The sequence below is a fragment of the Melanerpes formicivorus genome, unplaced genomic scaffold (assembly GCF_026170545.1).
Source record: "Melanerpes formicivorus ecotype bairdi unplaced genomic scaffold, bMelFor1.0.p_v2 SCAF_20, whole genome shotgun sequence".
In the NCBI taxonomy this organism is placed as follows: domain Eukaryota; kingdom Metazoa; phylum Chordata; class Aves; order Piciformes; family Picidae; genus Melanerpes; species Melanerpes formicivorus.
Genome location: NW_027142372.1, coordinates 6,556,656 through 6,577,948, shown reverse-complemented (window position 1 = coordinate 6,577,948; position 21,293 = coordinate 6,556,656). Strand labels below are relative to the sequence as shown.

Genomic DNA, 21,293 nt, shown 5'->3' with positions numbered 1-21,293 from the left:
TGGGCCGGGCCAGGGGCGGGGCTGGTGGCGCCTACGCGGAAGCAGCGGCAGCGCGCGCGGCCGCTGCAGGTGGATACGGGCGGGTCGGGCCGGAGGCAGCGGCGAGGTAAAGCAAGGCAAGGCAAGATAAGGTAAGGTGAACTGAGGGCAGCAGAGCTATGGAGAGTCGACCCGAGTAGACGGAAGGGGCTGGGGTGTCCCTCCCCGCTTGCTAGCAGGAATGGTCCTGGCCTGTCTGCGGCGTGAGACGGACCGCCGCCATGGCCGGCCGAGGCCTGCCCGGTCCTGATCCCCATTCTCTTTCCTTCCCTGCAGGGCATGCGGCTGCCCTGGCTCTTCGGGCGGCTGAAGGCGGCGGTCGTCGGGGTGGTGCACGTGGGAGCGCTGCCAGGTAAGAGGCGGCGGATTGTCCGCTGGCGCAGCGCCCGCCCAGCCGGCGGCACTGGGCCCTGTCACCCTCAGCTGAGCGCCGCTGTGTTAGCCTGACTGTGGCCGCAGAGCCCCAGCCCCGGGAAGTCTGTCCCTTCAGCTGCTACTGCGGCCGCTTAAGAAGTGCCACTGGATTGAGCATCTCCCTTTCCTAGAGGTGGAGGAAATAGGAGCTACTTCTGTGTGGGGACTTTTATTGAGAGAACAAGGATTTGGGTTTTGGTGAGCTGAGTGTTAAGAGGCAATAGGAAAATGCACAAATGATTATTGGAACAGGATAGGTGTTGGATAGAGCGCTCACAGGACCTGAGAACCAACATGAAGCCCAGGCAAGAGGCAGGGTTTGTTCTACCCTGAGCTTCTCATCCACCTTTCCAGGGCCACAGGGCAAGCAGAGCTGATCACAGCAGCTGACCTTGCCCTTGACAGGCATGTGCCTGGACCCTACCATGTTCCACATTCTCTTAGAAGCAGCTGATGGACACTATGGCTAGTTTTCCATATGCTGTGAAATCAGACTATCTAACAAAATTGTCAGAGGACTCTTCAGAGTTCCCATCTCAGACTGAGTTTTGGAACCTAAGTATTAGAAAATGCTTTGGAGTTGATCTTAAGGGAAACTCATTGAACTCCAACAAGATCCATGCATCTCATTTCTGCCATGAAGCATATATGCTGATGATCAGATGCAATCAGTCTTGCAGATCAGAATTTAAGTTAGCTTGAACTCATTTTAAATTGACTGGTGTTTAGCATAGGTATTCTGCAGAACTAGAAGTCACTCTGACCATAGGTTGCTTGCGTGGAGCTTCACTAATGCAGGATAAACTAGTAAGTACAGGAACAAGAAGCTACGAGTGGATGTCGTACAATTGGAGATTACAGCAGACACTCCTCAAATTTGTGGATTAGATTTAGGAGCTGAAAGGTTACAGTAGATCTGTCAAATTCAGCTAAGGCATGTCACAAGGAGATACACAGCTGTTTAGCATACTTAGCCTGTTTCTGCCTTTTTCAGCATGCCAATTCCTATAGCTACCCTACCTGAAAGCCATTGTTGTATGTGAAATTGGTTTGTGCATGCTCTTGGGTTAGCCATGTTATTCTTACAGGGACACCAAGAAGTTCTCTTCCAATGACCCAGATCATTGATCAAGCTTGTCAAGAAGCAGAAACTTACAAGGATGCTGGAGTTGTAAGTTTTGGGTTCCTTCTCCCTATAGCAGTATTTATACAAAACTGTCTTTGCATAGCAAGTATTTTAAACTGAGTCACACAGGTTATAGGAAGATGTTTAAATCTGCATCTTTTATTTCCACATAGTAAGTAGGCCTTCCAGACTACAATAGCTAAAAGCAGGGTCATGTACATGCAAAACAATTGAAACAGCTTAGATTCAGGTTGTGCAGTTCAAGTTGCTTAAGTTGGATTACCATCAGTTTCTGGGAATCAAGTCAACTAAAGGGTGGGAGTGGAGAAGGAGAGTTGTCAGTGACATGGATGGTTGTTGGCATTCTGGGTACCTGGCTGTAGAGTGCTTCATCCTCCAGTTTTCAATCCTCTGTATTTTTAGCTCTGTTCAATGCTCTGGTTTCATGAAGTCTTGGAGGAGTGCCATGTGCACAGCTCAGGCACTAGATATATACCTCTGTCATTTGTGAGATGCATGATCACCTCACATTTCTTTTTGTACCAAAACAGCGCAGATTATTATGGGGTAAAAAACCCCCAACAAAACATAGGCCCTTTTCAGCCCTCTTTTACCCTTCTGTCCTGGCCCACTGGCAGCAAAGATGGCTGCTTTGTGCATCTGACTGACCAAAAGGTCAGTTGCAGCCAGAGGCAAGAAGAGACTGGTACAGCTGACCTAAAGTGGTGTAGTAATCTTCATAGGTCAGTGGATTTTAACAGGTTCTATGTCCTTTTGAAAGGTCAGATATGTTTTAAACATTCCATTGCACCTTGTCTAAGGGTGTTGATGTGCTGCTTCTTTGACCTGCCTACAGTATTATGTACATTCTGGCATGGTAAGGTGGTGTCCTAATATCTGAAGTTTGAAAGTGTCTTAAATGAACAAGTAGTTGCTGCTCTGATCTGCTGTTTTCTGCAAAACTTAATAACAAGCCAGTTGAAATATTTTTAATGGCATAAATTAGAATGATACTTTACAGACAGAAGAAAATTGAATTTAAGAGCTTAGTCTGGATTATAAAAGACTACAGTCAAAGTGCAGACAAGTCAAAGTAGGTTATGGGCAGTGCAGTAGTAAGGCTAATATATGGAAGAACCCTGAAACAGAATTGTTGAAAGGATCAACAGCAGTGCAGAAGAACGCCCACATAAGTGGGCTTCAGGTTCTGTGAACCAGACAAGCTTGTGCAAGATGCTCATTTGGTTAGAATAAATTCTACCTGCAAGCTGTACAAAATGAGTAGTATTTCTTCCTTTTCACGCCTGATAAAAGAACAGGTGTGCAGTACCTCTGTATTATATATATATATATGTATATATATATGTATTCTATGAGGTATAATGTGATTTGATTTACATCAGAAGAGTGGCAAGTATTAGTCTCTGTCTTCCTGTGTTAGAGGATGTGCTAACACAAATGCTCTTAAAGTCATTGCTTCACATTCTAGTGCTTCTTTAGCCATGCTAGTGATACATGGAAACCTTTTGCAGCAGAGAGAAAACACAAAGTATATCTAAAGGTGATGGAGGGTACAAAAGCAGTTGCTTTAACTGCTGACATGCACAAAGCTGGAACAATCAATACTAACACAAAATTTTTATTTGGATTTTATACTTTACTGTATTTACCACAGTTATAATAAATTCTGCTATTCCATGTCTGTTTTACCTTTCTTCCTACATTTTAGACCTACTTCTCAGGTAGACAGATGAGGTGAGCCATAGAACCAGTAAGACTGGAAAAGACCTCTAAGATCATCAAGTCCAACTGTCAACCCAACACTACCATGTCCACTAAACCATGGCCCAAAATGCCATACCTACCTGTTTTTTGAACATCTCCCAGGGTGGTGACTTCATCACCTCCCTGGGCAGCCTGTTCCAATGCCTGACCACTCTTTCATTAAAGAAAATTTTCCTAATCATAGAATCAATAAGGTTGGAAAAGACCTCAAGGATCATCAAGTCCAACCTGTCACCCAAGACCTCATGACTACTAAAGCATCAAATCTAAACCTCAAAACCTCCCCTGGCACAATTTGAGGGTATTTCCTTTTATCCTGTCACCTGATAGTTGGGGAGAAGAGACCCAACGCCCGCCTCACTTCAACCTCCTTTCAGGTAGATGTAGAGAGCAGTGAAGTCTCCCCTCAGCTTCCTCTTGTCCAGATTAAACACCCCCAGTTCCCTTAACTCTTCCTTGTGAAACCTGTTCTCTAGACCCTTCAAGTTATGCTTAGTCTGTTTCTTGTAGAAGTCACAAGAATATCAGTATAAATTCTACACCAGTCTTGTTCTAGCGGTCTGTGCACAACTGTTACAGTGCTATGACAAACAAGTCCTTTATTAACGCTATAAAGGTCAGAGATAGTCAGGAGGGCTTCCATAAATATCAGTATGGTTGTCTAACTGTTCAGAATTGTTTAGTTTGGCCTGCTGCTTTGAAAGATGCAAGTTTTCATGATAGATACATCAGGATCTTCCTGGCTTTTGCACAGAGATTACCACCCTTCCAAACTAACTATCCTGCTTCTGTAACAGGAATGTATTTGAGTTTCCCCCTCAACACGCCAAGTGAACTGTTAAGCTGTCTGCATTTCTTGTGGAAGAAGAGTTGGAAACTTAAAAGGTTTTTTCCACGAATGTTTCTGCTGACAGTATTTGCAAATGCTGCCTACAGTAGCACTTAAGAAGGTATCTAACCATGCTGCTAATACTAGATGTTTGCATGTTGCCTGAAGTTGCTTGAATTGGTGATAACATTTAAAGTATGTGGTCTTGCTCACTCAGTATGCATTGTACTTAGAAGTAAATCCTGGTATATTCAGAAGAAAAGGTGACTTGTCTGGCACATTAGTATCTTGATAAGTATGAAAGATTTGTGATATTACAACATAGTGATGCAAACAAGTGCTCAGATAGGAAGCCATCTGTGCTCAAAATGTATATGCTTTGTACTTGGATGTTGCTAAACAATTCTCTATCCAAGATTCTATAAGCATCAAGCTATGAGGCATTTTGATCTCTCCAACATGTATATGCTTTTGTTTAAGAAAAGAGAAAACTATCTATTTATGTTAACTTATATCTAGTCAGTTCAGCCTACATGACACTTTATAGCCAGGAAACAGACCATAAGTTCTCAAGTTTCACTGATAGTTCACTTCTGCTAGCTGCTGTTACCTAGATGTAGCTACGTGAGTAGCTGCCATTAAAGGCAGTTAGAGATACATAAGTGAAACTGTTATTAAAATAAATCTATGAGTTACAAAGCTACATTGAGTTGCAAATATTATGGTGCCTCTTACCCAGCAATTTTTTGTTTGCTTCATTTATCAAAGCTGTCTCTGGAGATGCATTGATTGCTATTCTGATCCTCCTGACCCTTCTTGAGTCACCGTTCATGGGGACTACTGCATGTTCACATTTTTGAAGAAATGAAAACTTTCAGGACTATTACTCTTCTAACTGCAATGATAGCTGGATAGTTGGGTTTGAAATGACTTAGAGATAATCATAGTTGAGACAGAATAAACTAGTATTGCTGCATAGAAACATGTAGATATGTATACATATAATAATGTGTATGGTGCAGCCCCACCACCTTTCTTCCTGTAGGAAAGTGTAGTTGTTTTAATCTTGCAAAGGTTTCCATTAGTATATATGTGTTTGTAAGTAATGCCTTTCTGTTAAGGAAAACACTGGAGTTAAAGTCACCCTAGGTAAAAGTTACATTAGATAGCTGCTGAGTTAAAGCTTCTGTGATTGTTATACCAGGGATCACTCCTGGGCCCCATCCTGTTCAATATCTTTATTGATGATATGGACGAGGGGATCGAGTCCATCATCAGTAGATTTGCAGGTGACACCAAGCTGGGGGCAGGTGTTGATCTCTTAGAGGGTAGAGAGCTCTGCAGAGGGACCTTGAAAGGCTAGACAGATGGGCAGAGTCTGAGGGCATGAGATTTTACACATCTAAGTGCTGGGTTCTACACATTGGCCACAACAACGCCATGCAGTGCTACAGGCTGGGGTCTGATTGGTTGGAGAGCAGCCAGGCAGAAAGCACCTGGGGATGGTGGTTGATAGTAGGCTGAACATGAGCCTGCAGTGTGCCCAGGTGGCCAAGAAGGCCAATGGCATCCTGGCCTGGATCAGGAATAGTGTGGCCAGCAGGAGCAGGGAAGTCATTCTGCCCCTGGACTCATCACTGGTTAGGCCACACCTACTGCCTGGGGTGCTTGGTGCCATAGTTTAGTTGATTAGATATTGTTGGATGATAGGTTGGACTCGATGATCTTGAAAGTCTTTTCCATCCTAGTTTATTCTAGTCTAGTCTATTCTGTTCTAATCTACTGTGTCCAGTTCTGGGCCCCTCAGTTTAGGAAAGATGTTGACTTGCTGGAATGTGTCCAGAGAAGGTCAACAAAGCTGGTGAGGGGTTTGGAGCACAAGCCCTATGAGGAGAGGCTGGGAAAGCTAACGTTGCTTAGCCTGGAGAAGAGGAGGTTCAGGGGAGACCTTATTGCTGTCTACAACTACCTGAAGGGAGGCTGTAGCCAGGTGGGGGTTGGTCTCTACTCCCAGGCAACCAGCACCAGAACAAGAGGACACAGTCTCGAGCTGTGCCAGGGGAGGTTTAGGCTGGATGTTAGGAAGACATTCTTCACAGAAAGAGTGATTGCCCATGGGAACATGCTGCCCAGGGAGGTGGTGGAGTCACCGTCACTGGAGGTGTTTAGGAAGAGACTGGATGGGGTGCTTGGTGCCATGGTTTAGTTGATTAGATGATGTTGGGTGATAGGTTGGACTTGATGATCTCAAAGGTCTTTTCCAACCTGGTCTGGTCTGATCTGGTCTATTATTCTATTCTATTCTATTCTATTCTATTCTATTCTATTCTATTCTATTCTATTCTATTCTATTCTATTCTATTCTATTCTATTCTATTCTATTCTATTCTATTCTATTCTATTCTACCTGCTGTGGTTTGTAGTGTTGTGACAATTCTGAGGCTTTTCTGCATTAATACGTGCATTTGTGGATGAGATATTTTAAGTGGTCATTTCTGTAAGTCAGATAAATCTGAGGAAACTATTTTTCTCTACAATCAGAGAATTACTCTAAATGACCTGTTTTCTAGTAGCTATGATAGAAGCAGCACTTTGCACATGTACCTCTTGAGAAGTTATTCAAGGTAAAATGGGCATCTATTGTTTGAGAATTAGTTACAATATAGCTATTATATGCAAGCAACCCTTAAGTCATCTTAATAATCCATGGAAAAGGAGCACAAAAGGTGTTTTCTAGAAGTTTATCTCATACTATCCAAATAAATTCTGCTTTGGAGGGTGTAATACAGTAGCTGTTGCCATAGGCTTCTAAACTATAAGCTTAAGTTCCAAGAACTTCAATTCAGCATAACTGTTTTCTTTCCACCATTTTAATTAGCTGTCTGATAATACTGGTCTGTTTTATATATGTATCAATTCAGTAAACACAGAAATCTGTGGTGTTATATTTTTATATAAAATATGAAGGAAAGCTTTGAGTTAATGCATCTGTAATTCAGCTCTCTGCATTGCAGAACATATGTTGTTCTTTTTTGGTTAGGCAAAACATAACATGCAAAAGAACGTCATCTATTGGAGGGTACCAAAAGAATAACATATATGAAATTAATACCAAAAATATTCAGTGTAACTGTGGGCCTTGAGGCCTTAGGAAAAGAAAGCTGCTGGAAAGTGAATGTATTAAGTTTTAAGTCAGAAGAAATGTTAGAATCCTCCCATATGCCTGCATTTTAAAATTGAATTCAATCAGATACTTTTTATGCACGGTAGTAGGGCTAGGAATTGTACTTAATCTGTAAATTAATTCATTAATGTGTCTAATAGAATAGTTTGCTTCATACAGATACCGAACTGTCAAAGTAGTAGCAACCTGTAGACTCTGGAATTCTGCCAACCTATTCTTTTTTGCTTATTAGTGTGGCTTTTCAGGAGCTGAGCATCTAAAGCCCCATTCCTGGATGTCTTTATTCCTGCCTATCCTACTGAGGTTGGTTCTTGACTGCTTGAAAGCCTGGGGCTTCAGGTTTGCAGATCCTAGCTCCTTGCCCTTATGATAAGCTTGGAGTTTCCCAGATTTTGGTGAAGTCTGCTAAGTAGAGTGTTCTTGAGCCAAGTACCTTGGGCTTCCAGGTTTTGTGGGCTCATGGAATTACCTGGTTTTGAGGGTTCATTCCACTTTTTGAGTTTGTTTTGTTAAAATATAGTTCTATGTTAATCCTTTTGCCACATATTTTTGTGTTCTTGCTTAGACTGACCTTGTGTTACAGAGGGCAAAAAGCTAAGGGATTTCCCTTGCTGTTGGTACCGCAAAGGATTCAGTAGTTGTGACCATTTGGTCAGTTCAGATGGACTGGGATAATCCTGACCTCATTCCAGAGAAACCAACTAAAAGTTGAGTTTGTTTTGGTTTTCTGAAAATTCTGTTGGTTTTTTTTTTTCTGAGGACCAGTTGTCATCTTTCTCATATGGCTACCTCTTATCCCAGGTAGGAAAGTGTGGATGCTAAATTATACATTGAATTGGACATAAAAACAAAGTGAAGGACAGATGCATTGGTAGTTGTCCTATTTAGCTTTACTTTGCCTACCTGAGGTTGTCTTAGACTAGCATTCTGTAATTAAATATGCTGATGAAGGGGGCCAAATAGTGTGTAGGTCTGTTGTGGAGTGCGCATAATATGCACTTCCCCCATAACTAGGTTGTGTCCTTTAGTTTTTAAGGGAGCATGTATTTTGTGTATGTAAATGCTCAGCTCTAAGTCAGCGGGTAAAGGCAGCTGTACCTTGGTGCATTGAACGTATGTGGGTTGTGTGCATGGACTGACCATGTTGTTCCACCAGTTTATTTCTGCTCTCAGTTTTCCCCATCCTCCATGTTAGGTGCTCATTTATAATGTCTGTGGCTTAGGCTGTAATTCAGTCATTAAATGCTGACTGCATTTTATATACTGTCTTAACTTTTACTGCAAAAAGGGCTTCTACACTACAACAAAGATTAAAGAGGCATTACATAATAAAGCTTTCTAAAAAGGATACCTTTTTTCCCCCCCTTCATCATTTTCTACATTATTATTGACCTAAATTCTTTGTTGCTTGGGGTTTTTTCCCCCCTAAATGTTCTTTCTATTCTGGTTCAGATACATATCTTAGAAATATAAAGCTCTCATTTTAAGCTGTAATGATAAACTCCAGAGACAGTGGAATTTATTTTATGTATGTTCAGTTAATTTGTCTGTTAAACTTTTTGTATTTTTTTGGGTGAAGCCGGTGAGAAATTTCAAGCTTCTTTTAACATTCTTACCGCAAATGCAAAGCATTAAGCTTGAAATATGTTTCAAGGCTATACTTTTGTTATTAGTCCTTGAGAAAATGATTTGCAGTTGTTGAAATCTTTCTAGTGTATACTATACAAAGACTGGAAAAATACAAGGTGCCAGATAATGCATGAAGATTTTTTTAATAAGTCACATAAATTATATCAGGAGTATTTTATCATCACTCCATTGTTTGCTAAGAATATGTCCATGTGGAGTGAGAGGTATAGTAGATAATAAATATCTCTATCTTCCTCCAAGTACTTCTGAATCCAGAGTAGGAGAAATACCAAGAGTATGGTGTTAGGCACGCTGCATGTAGGCACAAGAATAGTCAAACAAAAAAATTCCTTCATTTAGCCAAAATAACACTTACTTTCTGACATTAATTGAATTGAAATTTGTCTTGATTATCTCTAAATCCTCCATTATCCAAACATACTCAATATCCTATATTCCACTTGGATAATTGAAGTTTGACTTTACACTATTTTTAATGAGGTATAAGATTTAACTCATTCGCCTATCATTCACATTTTAGGAAGGATCAAAGGAAAGCAAATTGATGAATGTATAATTAAAATCACATTTATTTCTCTTCATGATTTCCCATGCTGTTGATGAAAGCACTTTTACAAGTGGTTATATGCATCAACACAACTTATTGTAGATAATCCTTCCTTTGAAGAAAACCTTTAAACTTGTGTATCTTTTAATACAGAGCAGTGTAATGGTAAACTAGCCATGTTTTGTAAGGTTCTTTCATTCCATTTTAATGATATTTCTCTATAATAATCTCCACAGGATGGCTTGATAGTAGAAAACATGCATGATCTTCCTTACACGGTGTGTCCTGGACCTGAAGTAACCGCAGCAATGACAGTCATTAGTGCTGCAGTGAGAAAGACCTGCCCTGATCTTCCGCTTGGTGTGCAGATCCTGTGTGCTGCAAATCAACAGGCGATTGCAGTTGCTCTTGCTGCAGGTAATAGAAATGACTCATCAGTTATTACTGTTGTTTGCTATGGCATTTACTCTCTGCAAATTGTGTGTTGTACTAACATAGATACCATGAAAAATGAGACATGAAAAGCTCACTGTACCCTGGAAAAGCAGAAATTAGATTTTGAGAAAGATGCCTCCTTGATTATAATAGATGATACTTGTGCTCTGCTTCAGTTGGAGGCAGCTACAAATCCCAAGGCCACTACTGCAGCTTTCTAGGTGAAACTTGTTTAAATACAATAATTAGTTTAAACCTACGGATGTCTACCTATGCTGTAACTCTACTTCAGTTAAATTATATTTGAGGATCACTTTAACCCACTATGTTTAAGCTTCCGGTTTCAGCATCTAATTATATGTTGTTGCTACTGCTGTTATCAGTTAAAACTCAGTTTTCATTGCCTTTTTTTTTTAATGAATGGATGGAGTGAAGCTTTTTATATAATAACAAAAAATTGAATGTACAGCTAACCAAACTACTTAATATCAAAGTGCATTTTAGGGAATTAAATATAAATTAATCTATCTTTAGTGTATGAATCCTGGACTTGCTAACCTTTCAGTTCCTCATGCTTGCTGAAACAATTGTAGTTTTTCATATGTAACATTTCATTATTTAAAGATGGAGGCTGGTTTAATACAGAAGGCTTGCACTTCCTAAATATTTTGCCCCTATACTCTGCATTGGTTAGGCAGCACCTTGAGTACTGTGTCCAGTTCTGGGCCCCTCAGTTTAAGAAGGACATCGAGACACTTGAACATGTCCAGAGAAGGGCAACAAGGCTGGTGAGAGGCCTTGAACACAAGCCCTATGAGGAGAGGCTGAGGGAGCTGGGATTGTTTAGCCTGGGGAAAAGGAGGCTCAGGGGTGACCTCGTTGCCCTCTACAACTACCTGAAAGGTGGTTGTAGCCAGGAAGGGGTTGGTCTCTTCTCCCAGGCAACCAACACCAGAACAAGAGGACACAGTCTCAAGCTGCGTCAGGGGAGGTTTAGGCTCAAGGTGAGGAGGAAGTTCTTCACCGAGCGAGTCGTTCGTCATTGGAACGGGCTGCTCAGGGAGGTGATGGAGTCACCGTCCCTGGAGGTGTTCAAGAGGAGATTGGACGTGGCACTTGGTGCCATGGTCTAGTCATGAGGTCTGTGGTGATAGGTTGGACTCGATGATCCTCAAGGTCGCTTCCAACCTTAGTTACACTGTGATACTGTGATTTTGTAAATCAAGGGTTAATGGCTGTGTTTGCCCAACCTGCTTATGTGATTACAGTAATGTTACATTTATTTTTCTTTGACGTATGGATTTTACACGCAGGCATAATTTTGTAAGAATGCAAAACTAAAAGGTGCTGATGTCAAATGAAAGCCATATTTATTTCAGACAAAATAATGTGGGCCAACATACCTGCAGTGGCAGTTTTAACTGTATTGAATATGTTCTAAATCTCTTAAATTCCTTCTTTGTGGGGCGAATTCTTGTTGGTAATTACCTTTTGAACCTAGATTTCAGGTGCTTTAAACTCAGAATCACACAGAATCACCAAGATTGGATGAGACCTCAAAGATCATCAAGTCCAACCTGTCACCACAGACCTCATGGCTAAACCATGGCACCAAGTGCCACGTCCAATCTCCTCTTGAACACCTCCAGGGATGGTGACTCCACCACCTCCCTGGGCAGCACATTCCAATGGCAAATGACTCTCTCAGTTAAGAACTTTCTCCTCACTTTGAGACTAAACCTCCCCTGACACAGCTTGAGACTGTGTCCTCTTGTTCTGGTGCTGGTTGCTTGAGAGAAGAGACCAAGCCCCTCCTGGCTGCAACCTCCCTTCAGGTAGCTGTAGACAGCAATAAGGTCTCCTCTGAGCCTCCTCTTCTCCAGACTAAACAATCCCAGCTCCCGCAGCCTCAAAGTTGCCATTTTCAAGGTATCTACTTGACAAACTGACAAAACCTAATTTTTATTGCTGTAGTAGAACCTATATGAAAACCTAAAATAAAAATGCTAGCAGAATCCAGTTATGGTTTTGAGGGATTGTAAGCATATAAGGTATTTGAGGTATATAGGCATTTGCAAAAGTATTTATATACCTTATTTTTAAAAGCCATAGTCAAACTACTAATGAGTTATGCACCCTTTTAGGAGCAGAATTGATCACTAAACAAATGATACAATGTGGGAGCAATGTATTTCTCTCACTTCTGAGCAATTATTAATGAGGGAAAGAATTCCTGGAGGGCTTTGGTTTTGCTCAGCTCTATACTGTTCTGCACTATTTGCTCCATAACTGCAGAACACCAGCTAGGAAGGGCCTGAGTTTAATGCATTTCATTGCACTTCTCTAAAAATTATTGTCTCAAGTTCACTGAACAGGAAAGCAAAAAGAAAAGAAAATCACTTCAAGCAAAACCATAGCAAAGTGCAAAGTGAGTGCTGCTTTGTAGGTAGCAAATCTTTGGGTAGGTTTTCTGTAGCAACTTGGTAATAACTTTGATGTCAATACAGTTTTAATCGGTGGCTATTAATAAAGGAAGCCCTGTATCCATTTGCTACAATAAATACTTGCTGGAGGTGTTTTAGCTAAAAGCATATGTAGCATCTCCTGCTACTATACAGTCATTTCATTTTCCCTGTGGAAACTCCTCCGAACAGAAGTAACCGTTCTGACAAGAACTGCATAGGGAAATTTTAAGTGGTCTCTAGGTGAAGTTAATGATTTTATTTTGTAAAGGAGGAAAAAAGTCAGCAGGCTTACAGTGTGACTAGAAGGAGCTCAACATGTGGTTATGCTAATAAATATGTTGCAGGTACCCAGATAGTAACAGATGAAATTACTGAGTCTTCCTAGCATATTGACAAGGTGTTGGCTAAATCTGAAAATAACTACTAAATTGGAGAATGAGGCATCTGGAAAGGCTTAGAACTTTGGTGGGTGTTTTGTTTGTTTTGATGTGGCTTTTTGATTCTTTAGCAAACTTTTTAAATTCAGTTAGACACCTAAAGGAAGGAGTATCAGCAAAACCATGTTTGTGCAGGGTATTTTAGCAAAGGGATGGGGCAGTGGAGGATCTTGAGGAAAAAGGGAACTGTAGTGTCTCCACTCTTGACAGAAACAAAGTTCCTTGTGTTACCAAAAAATAACTATTGAGCCAAAGCAGTTATTGCCAACATCCTCCCACCTCCAAAAGGTTACTGCAGACTTAACACCAGTGCCGAAAGCTCTTGGTTCAGCTCATGAAAAAGTCCACTACAGGTTGGAGGAGGTGGTTGCCCAATGTCATCCATCCAGCAAGGCTTGGCATACTCTTGCCATGGGACTTGTTGCAAGGCTCTTGTTTCCCCTCCATCAGCATCGCTGTGTCTGACCTTTTGCTTTTGGTTTGACTTCAAGAGGTTGTGTTAAAAGCTAGATTTCCCTCTGTATCTAAAGCAGAGATGTCAACAATAGATAGCCAACTCAAAAATCAGTATCATTACTGTCACAGCTTGAGGCTGGGGTGGCCACTGAAATAACAGATACTCTCTCCCCAGAAGGGAAAGGGAATAAGGGAGGGAGACATAATGGTTGGAATGAAACCTCTAACACAGCTTAAATGAAACAGTAACAGTAAAAAGAAAAATAGTAAGAAGAAAAACAGTGAAGTATATACAAAACCCATACTGAACTCCCCCAGAATGTGAGCTCAGCCCAGGAGCAACAGGAATAGGATTCAGGAACTGGATTCAGGAACTCACAGATTGGTATTGAAGGCAGAAGAATGGAGAAAGTACTCCTTGAATGCTGGCATAGAAGAAGTCTTAACGTTTGCAATCCCTCAGTTTTTATACTGAAGAATGGAATATCTTGTTTGCCAGGTTTTGGTTACCTGTCCTGTCCACTAATCCTCACAAGTGTTTTTACTTACAACCTGTTCATTTACGGCATCCCAGTGTGGTGCACAAGATGTATCAGTGACGCTGGTTTATATAGGAGCAGGTATAAGCAAGAGCCTTTCTGCATACCAATTCTTAGTAGCATCTGTAAACATTAGAGCATTATCACTTCTAGAAGGTGACACTGTCTGCAAAAACATGCCATCACCCTCCAGAAGTGCAGTTACTTAGAAGAGACTTTGCTGAAAAGTAAAGTCACTGAACAGAGAATTGGTCCTTTTTTAGCTCAAACCAGAACAATTGTCCACACAAATACTGGGGGAGATTCATGTCACACCTTGATTAATATTAAGTCCTCTGCTACTTAATTTTTGCACTCTTCTAATGTAGGCATTTTAACTAAAAATACAGTGTTCCTAAAGAACCAGAGACCACAAAACATGGAGACAATAAAAAAGAGGACATTATTTATACTTTTGACTGGAAGCCATCTTAATCTCAAATACTTATTCTCAGAAAAGTAGCCCTTCTTGGTAGTTCAGATTAAAGACACACTCCAAAGACTGTATTATCTTCCTTCTTTTCAGGTACTCTGCCTACTGTATCTTGACAGGGTGGAAAACCTAAGCAAAAGGGCCAGAGGCAAGTTATGTTCATGTCACTTTCCAAGTCTGGGTGCCTGGGGGCAAGGACTGTAGGCTCTGCTGTAGAGCGCAGCTTCCCTACACCTGGGTGAGCCTGTGTTACACCTGTCATGAATGAGAGCTGGTTTTAAGTTTATCTTCTCTCATCTCTTAAGTTTAGAATAGAATAGTTTGGTTGTGAAAGGCTCAAAATAATCATCTAGAATAATAGAATCATACAATGGTCTGGGTTGGAAGGGACCTCCAAAGGTCATCTAGTCTATCTCCCTCTGCAGTGAGCAGGGACATCCTCAACTAGATCGGGCTGCCCAAAGCCCTGTCAAGCCTCACCTTGTCCAGCTGTTGCTTCATCTGACTGTGAAACTGCTATTTTTTTTTTCTCTTTAAGGATGATGTTACTGAAATCCCATTTCCAAATTAGTCTTCATTGGTGGGACAGTTGGTACCTGATTAGGTCTTTGTATTAGAAGATACCTCAGGTACCCAGATATATCCATGCCTTTTATAAATACAGCTTTGCTGTCTGTAACTGTTCCTTTCTCTCACCCACCCGCGGAGATATGTTGCACAGGAGTTCACTTTCTACAGCCCAGTTGGGTAGAACTGTATACTGCTTTTTTGGTTTTCTTTTCATTTGCCACCACATTGATGGTGCAGTGGAGAGGAGGCAGCTAAGCTGACTGCAGCAGCACTGTGCATGCCTTGAGAGCACCCACAGGTGAAGGCCAGTGAGTGTTGAGGACTTTGTTTAGACTAACTCTGCTGGAGATACTTCTTCCAGGCCTGCAGTTCAGGACTGCTACAAGATGATATCCTGAGTAGTAAAGGGTCTTAGCAACATGGGAAGTGTGTACCTCCAACATCAATAGCAGGCAAAGTTGATACTCCTCTGAGTTTTTGGTTTACCCCGACATTGACCTTTTGAGATTCTTTTTGAATTAGGAAGCCAGGATTTGTTGTGTATATAAAACAAGATACCACCAGTAAAGTAAAGTAAAAAAAAATAGTAAAGTTGCCTCAGCATCTTGTCTTTGTGTAAAGGCAAAGATATTTGCCCAAAGTCCAGATAGTAGCAGTAACCAGGAGCTGCTGCTTTGCAGAGGCCAGATCCTATACCTGTGAAAGCAGTAAATCCTAGCTCCCAGCTGCTTTTGATTTTATCTTGGAAGGAAGGGATATACCTGAGAAAAGGCTTTTCAATGGTTGCATCAAATTCACTCTTTCAAAGTGTTAAAATGCACTGATATGCACATTTGCAGCATATCAGATGGATAAAGTAAAAGCAGTATTTCCTCCATCAGCTCAGTCCTGCAATATTTTCTCACCCAGCAAAAAAAGAGTTCAGTGTGATGTGGTTTTTTTCTTTTAATCATAATTTGTCAGGAGAAGGAAAGAAAAAAAAAATACAAAGCATTTCTCTACAATTGGTAGACCTTCACAGCTGTTTAGGTAGAGCTGTTTAAGTAGGATTAAAGTGGAGTAACACTTAACTTTTTAAAGAAAAGACAATTTCTAGTTCCTTGAGTGGGATCTGCAGCAGCTTGTAGCTTGATTCTATGTCCTTGAGATAGTCTTGAAGTTCTGTTTATTAGGTTCATTGGAAATTTCTGGGGTTTGTTTTCCAGCAAGATTACAATTATTTTTTTTGGTTCCCATATGAGTCAGAAATGGGACTGCCTATTAACTATTCAACAGCTATTACCTTTCAACTTGCCAAATGTGAAAGTAAGCAGTTGTATCACTCTTGCAATTTTATGAGCATAAAATGAATTCATTAGCAGAATCAGATAATGGCTTCATAAAACAGAAGGGTAATGATTTGGTGCCTGCACCTATTACATTTGGTTAAAATGTGTATTTTCATAGCCCCCCAAAAGCCAGAAAGAGTGAAGCCTTGTTAAACTAAGTACAATCCTAATGTTTAGCAGAAAGTCTTAAATGACTAAGTTAAAGAAACACAAACCAAGCATCAACAAACATGTAAGCAGTGCCTTTAATAAATTAAATTACTCAATGAACAACCCCTGAGTTAGACATTATGATTGCTGTGAAAATGTAACATACTTCTGGACTCTCCAATAGCCTATGATTAAAGAACTATTTTTTTTTAATTTAACTCTGAGGTGATTTAAATAGACCCCATAGCTTTTGTTCCTAGGTGCAGAACTCTCAATCTACCAGTTTGCACTGTTTATTATGCAGTACCTGCTAGCACCTGTAACTGTACTTGTGGCCCATTCTTGTCTTTGGATCCTGAGAATACTCCATGCTAATCTCAAGGCACAGGACAGCTTGCATTTGATTTGGTATCCATCTGTGATAGTTCTTGTTAGCTGGGGTCTGTGTTGCTAAGCAATACTGGCTCTTCTCTATCAGACATAAGCTTCTGTTTCTGCAACTTCAGAGCTTTTAGAATGAACCTGGGATTTTAAAATAAACAAGCAATGGTAAATGTATTTTAAAGATGTTTATGTTTGAAATGTGCTAAGGTGAGACCTGTGTTGCTTGAGTCCTCTGGTGGGTGCAGTTGCATCCTTGATGGTTGCTTTCTCATTCAATAGAATAGAATAGAGTAGAATAGAAATAGAATAGAATAGAATAGGAATAGAATAGAATAGGAATAGAATATAATAGAATAGAAATCGAATAGAATAGAAATAGAATAGAATAGAAATAGAATAGACCAGGTTTGAAAAGACCTTCAAGATCATCAAGTCCAACCTATCACCCAACACCATCTAATCAAGTAAACCATGGCACCAAGCACCCCATCCAGTCTCTTCCTAAACACCTCCAGTGATGGCAACTCCACCACCTGCCTGGGCAGCCCATTCCAATGGCTAATCACTCTTTCTGTGAAGAATGTCTTCCTAACATCCAGCCCAAACCTCCCCTGGCACAGCCTGAGACTGTGTCCTCTTGTTCTGGTGCTGGGCCTGGGAGAAGAGACCAACCCCCACCTGGCTACAACCTCCCTTCAGGTACTTGTAGAGAGCGATAAGGTCTCCCCTGAACCTCCTCTTCTCTAGGCTAAGCGACGTTAGCTCTCCCAGCCTCTCCTCATAGGGCTTTGTGCTCCAAACCCCTCACCAGCTTTGTTGACCTTCTCTGGACACATTCCAGCAAGTCAACATCTTTCCTAAACTGAGGGGCTCATAACTGGACACAGGACTCAAGGTGTGGCCTAACCAGTGCTGAGTCCAGGGAAAGAATGACTTCCTTGCTCCTGCTGGCCACACTATTCCTGATCCAGGCCAGAATGCCACTAGCCTTCTTGGCTACGTGGGCATACTGCTGGCTCATGTTCAGCCTACTATCAACCAATACCCCCAGGTCCCTTTCTGCCTGGCTGCTCTCCAACCACTCTGACCCCAGCCTGTAGCACTGCATGGCGTTGTTGTGGCCAATGTGTAGAACCCAGCACTTAGATATGTTAAATCTCATGCCCTTGGACTCTGCCCATCTGTCTAGCCAGTCAAGGTCCCTCTGCAGAGCTCTCCTACCCTATAAGAGATCAACACCTGCCCCCAGCTTCTTGTCATCTGTAAATCTACTGATGATGGACTCAATCCCCTCATCCAGATCATCAGTAAAGATATTGAACAGGATGGGGCCCAGCAGTGATCCCTGGGGGACACCACTAGTGACAGGCTGCCAGCTTCCTCAATATGATGGCAGCACTAATAATATGTGCAGCTGACTTCAAAGCTGGAACAGCAGCAGAGCTTCAGAAGGTCTTGGAAGAGACCTCTAAAGTAAAGTGGAAAACCAGCTAAAGCTGCACAAAATGAGTGCAGAGCTTTTACACATGGGTTAAGCGATAGGTGAAGTAAACATGAAGGCTGTGAAGGATGGAGAGAAGGGTGGAATACAGTAAAGGTGTCAGAATTCAATCATGTGCCTCATGGCATGAATTTATTGCACCATGGCCCAAGGCTTCAGTATTTCAGCACAGATCTTTCAAGGCTGTGCAGAGGGTCCATGAGTGTAGATGAATGACCTGTGTAAAGTCTTGCTATTTGTAATCTTCCTCTTAAGTATCCATCTCATAAAAAAACTTCTTAGTGCAAAAAAATGAATGGATATTCTGGGAACCATGTAGGCTTCCACCAATACAGGGTAGAGTTGATGGTTGGTGTAAGTTAGGACTGGAAAATGTTTGACTCTTTCCAAACCTCACCTTTAACGCAGGTCTAGTAGTTTGTTGCTGTGGTGCTGTGTAGAAAACTCAAGCTACACTTGGAGTCAAACAAGTTCTATATGATATGTCACAGGCTGTGTTTTCTTGCCTAATTTCCTAAAGGAAGAAGATTTAATCCTATTCTTCAGCCTGTGTCTGTATCTTTGATGCTTTTCAACATGATGGCCAACTTCTAGCACGTTTAACAAGGGAATAGAAGTTTAGAAGTAATACAGTGGAAGAAAACCCAAGTTAATGACCTCTTGTTTAGAGAGACTGCACAGTGTTAGGACACAGGAGCTGCCGTTCGACCTAACTGCTCCTCTGTTCTCACATGCCCACTGGCACATGATGGCAAGAAGCAGGGCAGGGTGTGCAGCTGCCTGTTCTGAGTCATACAGGAACAAACTGATAAAGACTGAGAAAGGGAAGGAAACTATGAGGATAGGGAGAAAAATGGTGGAGCCCTATGGGAGAGATGGGAATTGGGGGTGATAAGATGGAAAGGAGTTGGAGGGAATAGGAGTGAAAATAAAGAACAGAAAACTTAAATACATGGGAAAGCAAGGTTGGTTAGTTACAGAAGATGTGGAGCAACTCATGTTGGGATCAAATAAGGGGGGCAGTAAGGTGGATTTTTGTCTGGCTTTAGCATTTCTGTTTTTCAGACCTCAGTTTTCATTAAGATATTGCTAATTATTCATTTTTTTCAGGTCTAGATTTTATCCGGGCTGAAGGGTTCGTGTTTTCTCATGTTGCTGATGAGGGGATTATAAATGCTTGTGCAGGTGACCTGCTACGATACAGAAAACAAGTTGGAGCAGAGAACATTCAGGTTTTTGCTGATATTAAAAAGAAGCATAGGTAAATATAAGCAATATTTTATGTAAATTTGAATGCAATAATGATCATATTTTTTTTTCCATTTTATGATTTATTTATTCTTTAATGCCTATTTAGCGTCAGGAAAGTTAATGACATAGGGAAAACGTTATTGTTCAAGCAAGGTGGAATGAAGCTGGAGGAATGGAATGAAGCTGGAGGTGGGGAGATTCAGGCTGGATGTGAGGAGGAAGTTCTTCACCATGAGAGTGGTGAAGCCCTGGAATGGGTTGTCCAGGGAGGTGGTTGAGGCCCCGTCCCTGGAGGTGTTTAAGACCAGGCTGGATGAGGCTCTGGCCAGCCTGATCTAATGTGGGGTGTCCCTGCCCATGGCAGGGAGGTTGGAACTAGATGATCCTTATGGTCCCTTCTAACCCTGACTCATACTATGATACTAAGGTCCTGCAGTGCTATTAGGGGGATATGATGAAAAATAAATTTGCACCTGTAAGCTGTAGGTTGCTACATCTGTGAAGTTTGCAGTTGCTTAACCTTCAGGATTTGTAAAAGACTGTAAAATGTTTTGCATCTAGTATTGAGTGAGATTTTTTGTGTACTTGAGTATATGCATATTATGTTTAAAGAAATTTTGTTTCTGAAGGCCAGGCGCTTTTAGGCTATTTTTATTTATGCAAGAAGTTGTCATATAAAAGCATCCAAATCACAATATTTTGGCATTTTAAAAAAGCTATTCTCTTTTTTCTCCTTCCTGCCAATAACACTGTTTTCTTCTACTTAAATCAGTGCTGTCTATTTATGGATTATGTTCTGTGATTATCAAACAGAAGGAACTTATGACAGATGAATCCAGTTTCGTTTCTGCTCATACTTTATCATAACCGTCACATGGTACTTTCAGCTATTCAGATGTCACTCTCTGGGATTTTTTCCCTCAGAAGAACTGCTCAAGTGTTATGTATTATACATGCAAAATAACCTAATCAAAATGTTTGTGTGTAGTATGTGGGTAATCATAAGAATAACCAAGTCTGGAAGATCTTAAATGCCTAATAAACAGGTAATACAGTTCCAAATAGAAAGGAAACAATATGCAGTGTGGTCAAATTAAGCTTTTAAGGTCCTTTCAGGGTGGTTTCTTTCTAATGATTTCTTTTTATATATACATGCATGTGTATATCTATAAATAAAAATACATTGCATTAGACATTTTATGTAAAAAAAAGAATTGATTGCATCATGTGATTTATTTTTCTTTGTCTTGACATCTGATGAATTGATATTTGCATTATAATTCCGGTTGTTCAAAGGGTTTGCATTTTATGAAAGGAAAAGAGGTTTTGGTTTCAGCAGATTCCTAAGCCAAGAGGAAATGTTAAAAGATTTGTTGATTGATTTGGATTTTGATTTTTTAATGTAGAAAAATATGTCTGCCACTGAGAGCTGCTAGCCTCCTGTTCTTTTAAACAGGGAGAAATTATCTTTGTACTCTGCTTGTTGTCTTACGGCTATCCTCCCTGTGCTATTTTTAGGGTGCCTACTACTCTTAAGCTCTGTTTCAACCTCATTGTATGTATTAGGTATTTAGCTGCAGAACAGGAGGTTGTGTGCTTCCTTTTGCATCCATTGATGCCATGAGTAGCATCCCTGTAGACACATGCTGCTTCTGAACAGGGCCAGAGCATGGCTTTTCCTAGGCATTGTCCATCACCCAGAAAACAGGTTGGCTCCATCACAGCTCATCT

At 41.0% G+C, this 21,293-nt stretch overlaps 1 protein-coding gene across 4 annotated transcripts in view; it reads left to right on the top strand.

Moving 5' to 3' along the window:
- The first annotated feature begins 47 nt into the window (after nt 1-47).
- The window catches only part of LOC137447257 (uncharacterized protein F13E9.13, mitochondrial-like), a 29,342-nt gene continuing 8,096 nt past the window's right edge, over nt 48-21,293 (top strand). For 3 of the 4 annotated variants that reach the window (XM_068150611.1, XM_068150610.1, XM_068150614.1), the window contains exons 1-5: nt 48-131; nt 316-391; nt 1,542-1,624; nt 9,811-9,991; nt 19,422-19,572. In XM_068150611.1, the coding sequence (XP_068006712.1) occupies nt 319-391; nt 1,542-1,624; nt 9,811-9,991; nt 19,422-19,572 (488 nt within the window). In that variant the 5' untranslated portion in view covers nt 48-131; nt 316-318. Of the gene's footprint in view, nt 132-315; nt 392-1,538; nt 1,625-4,161; nt 4,315-9,810; nt 9,992-19,421; nt 19,573-21,293 lie in introns of those variants that run through there. The other variant, XM_068150613.1, reaches the window with a different exon arrangement.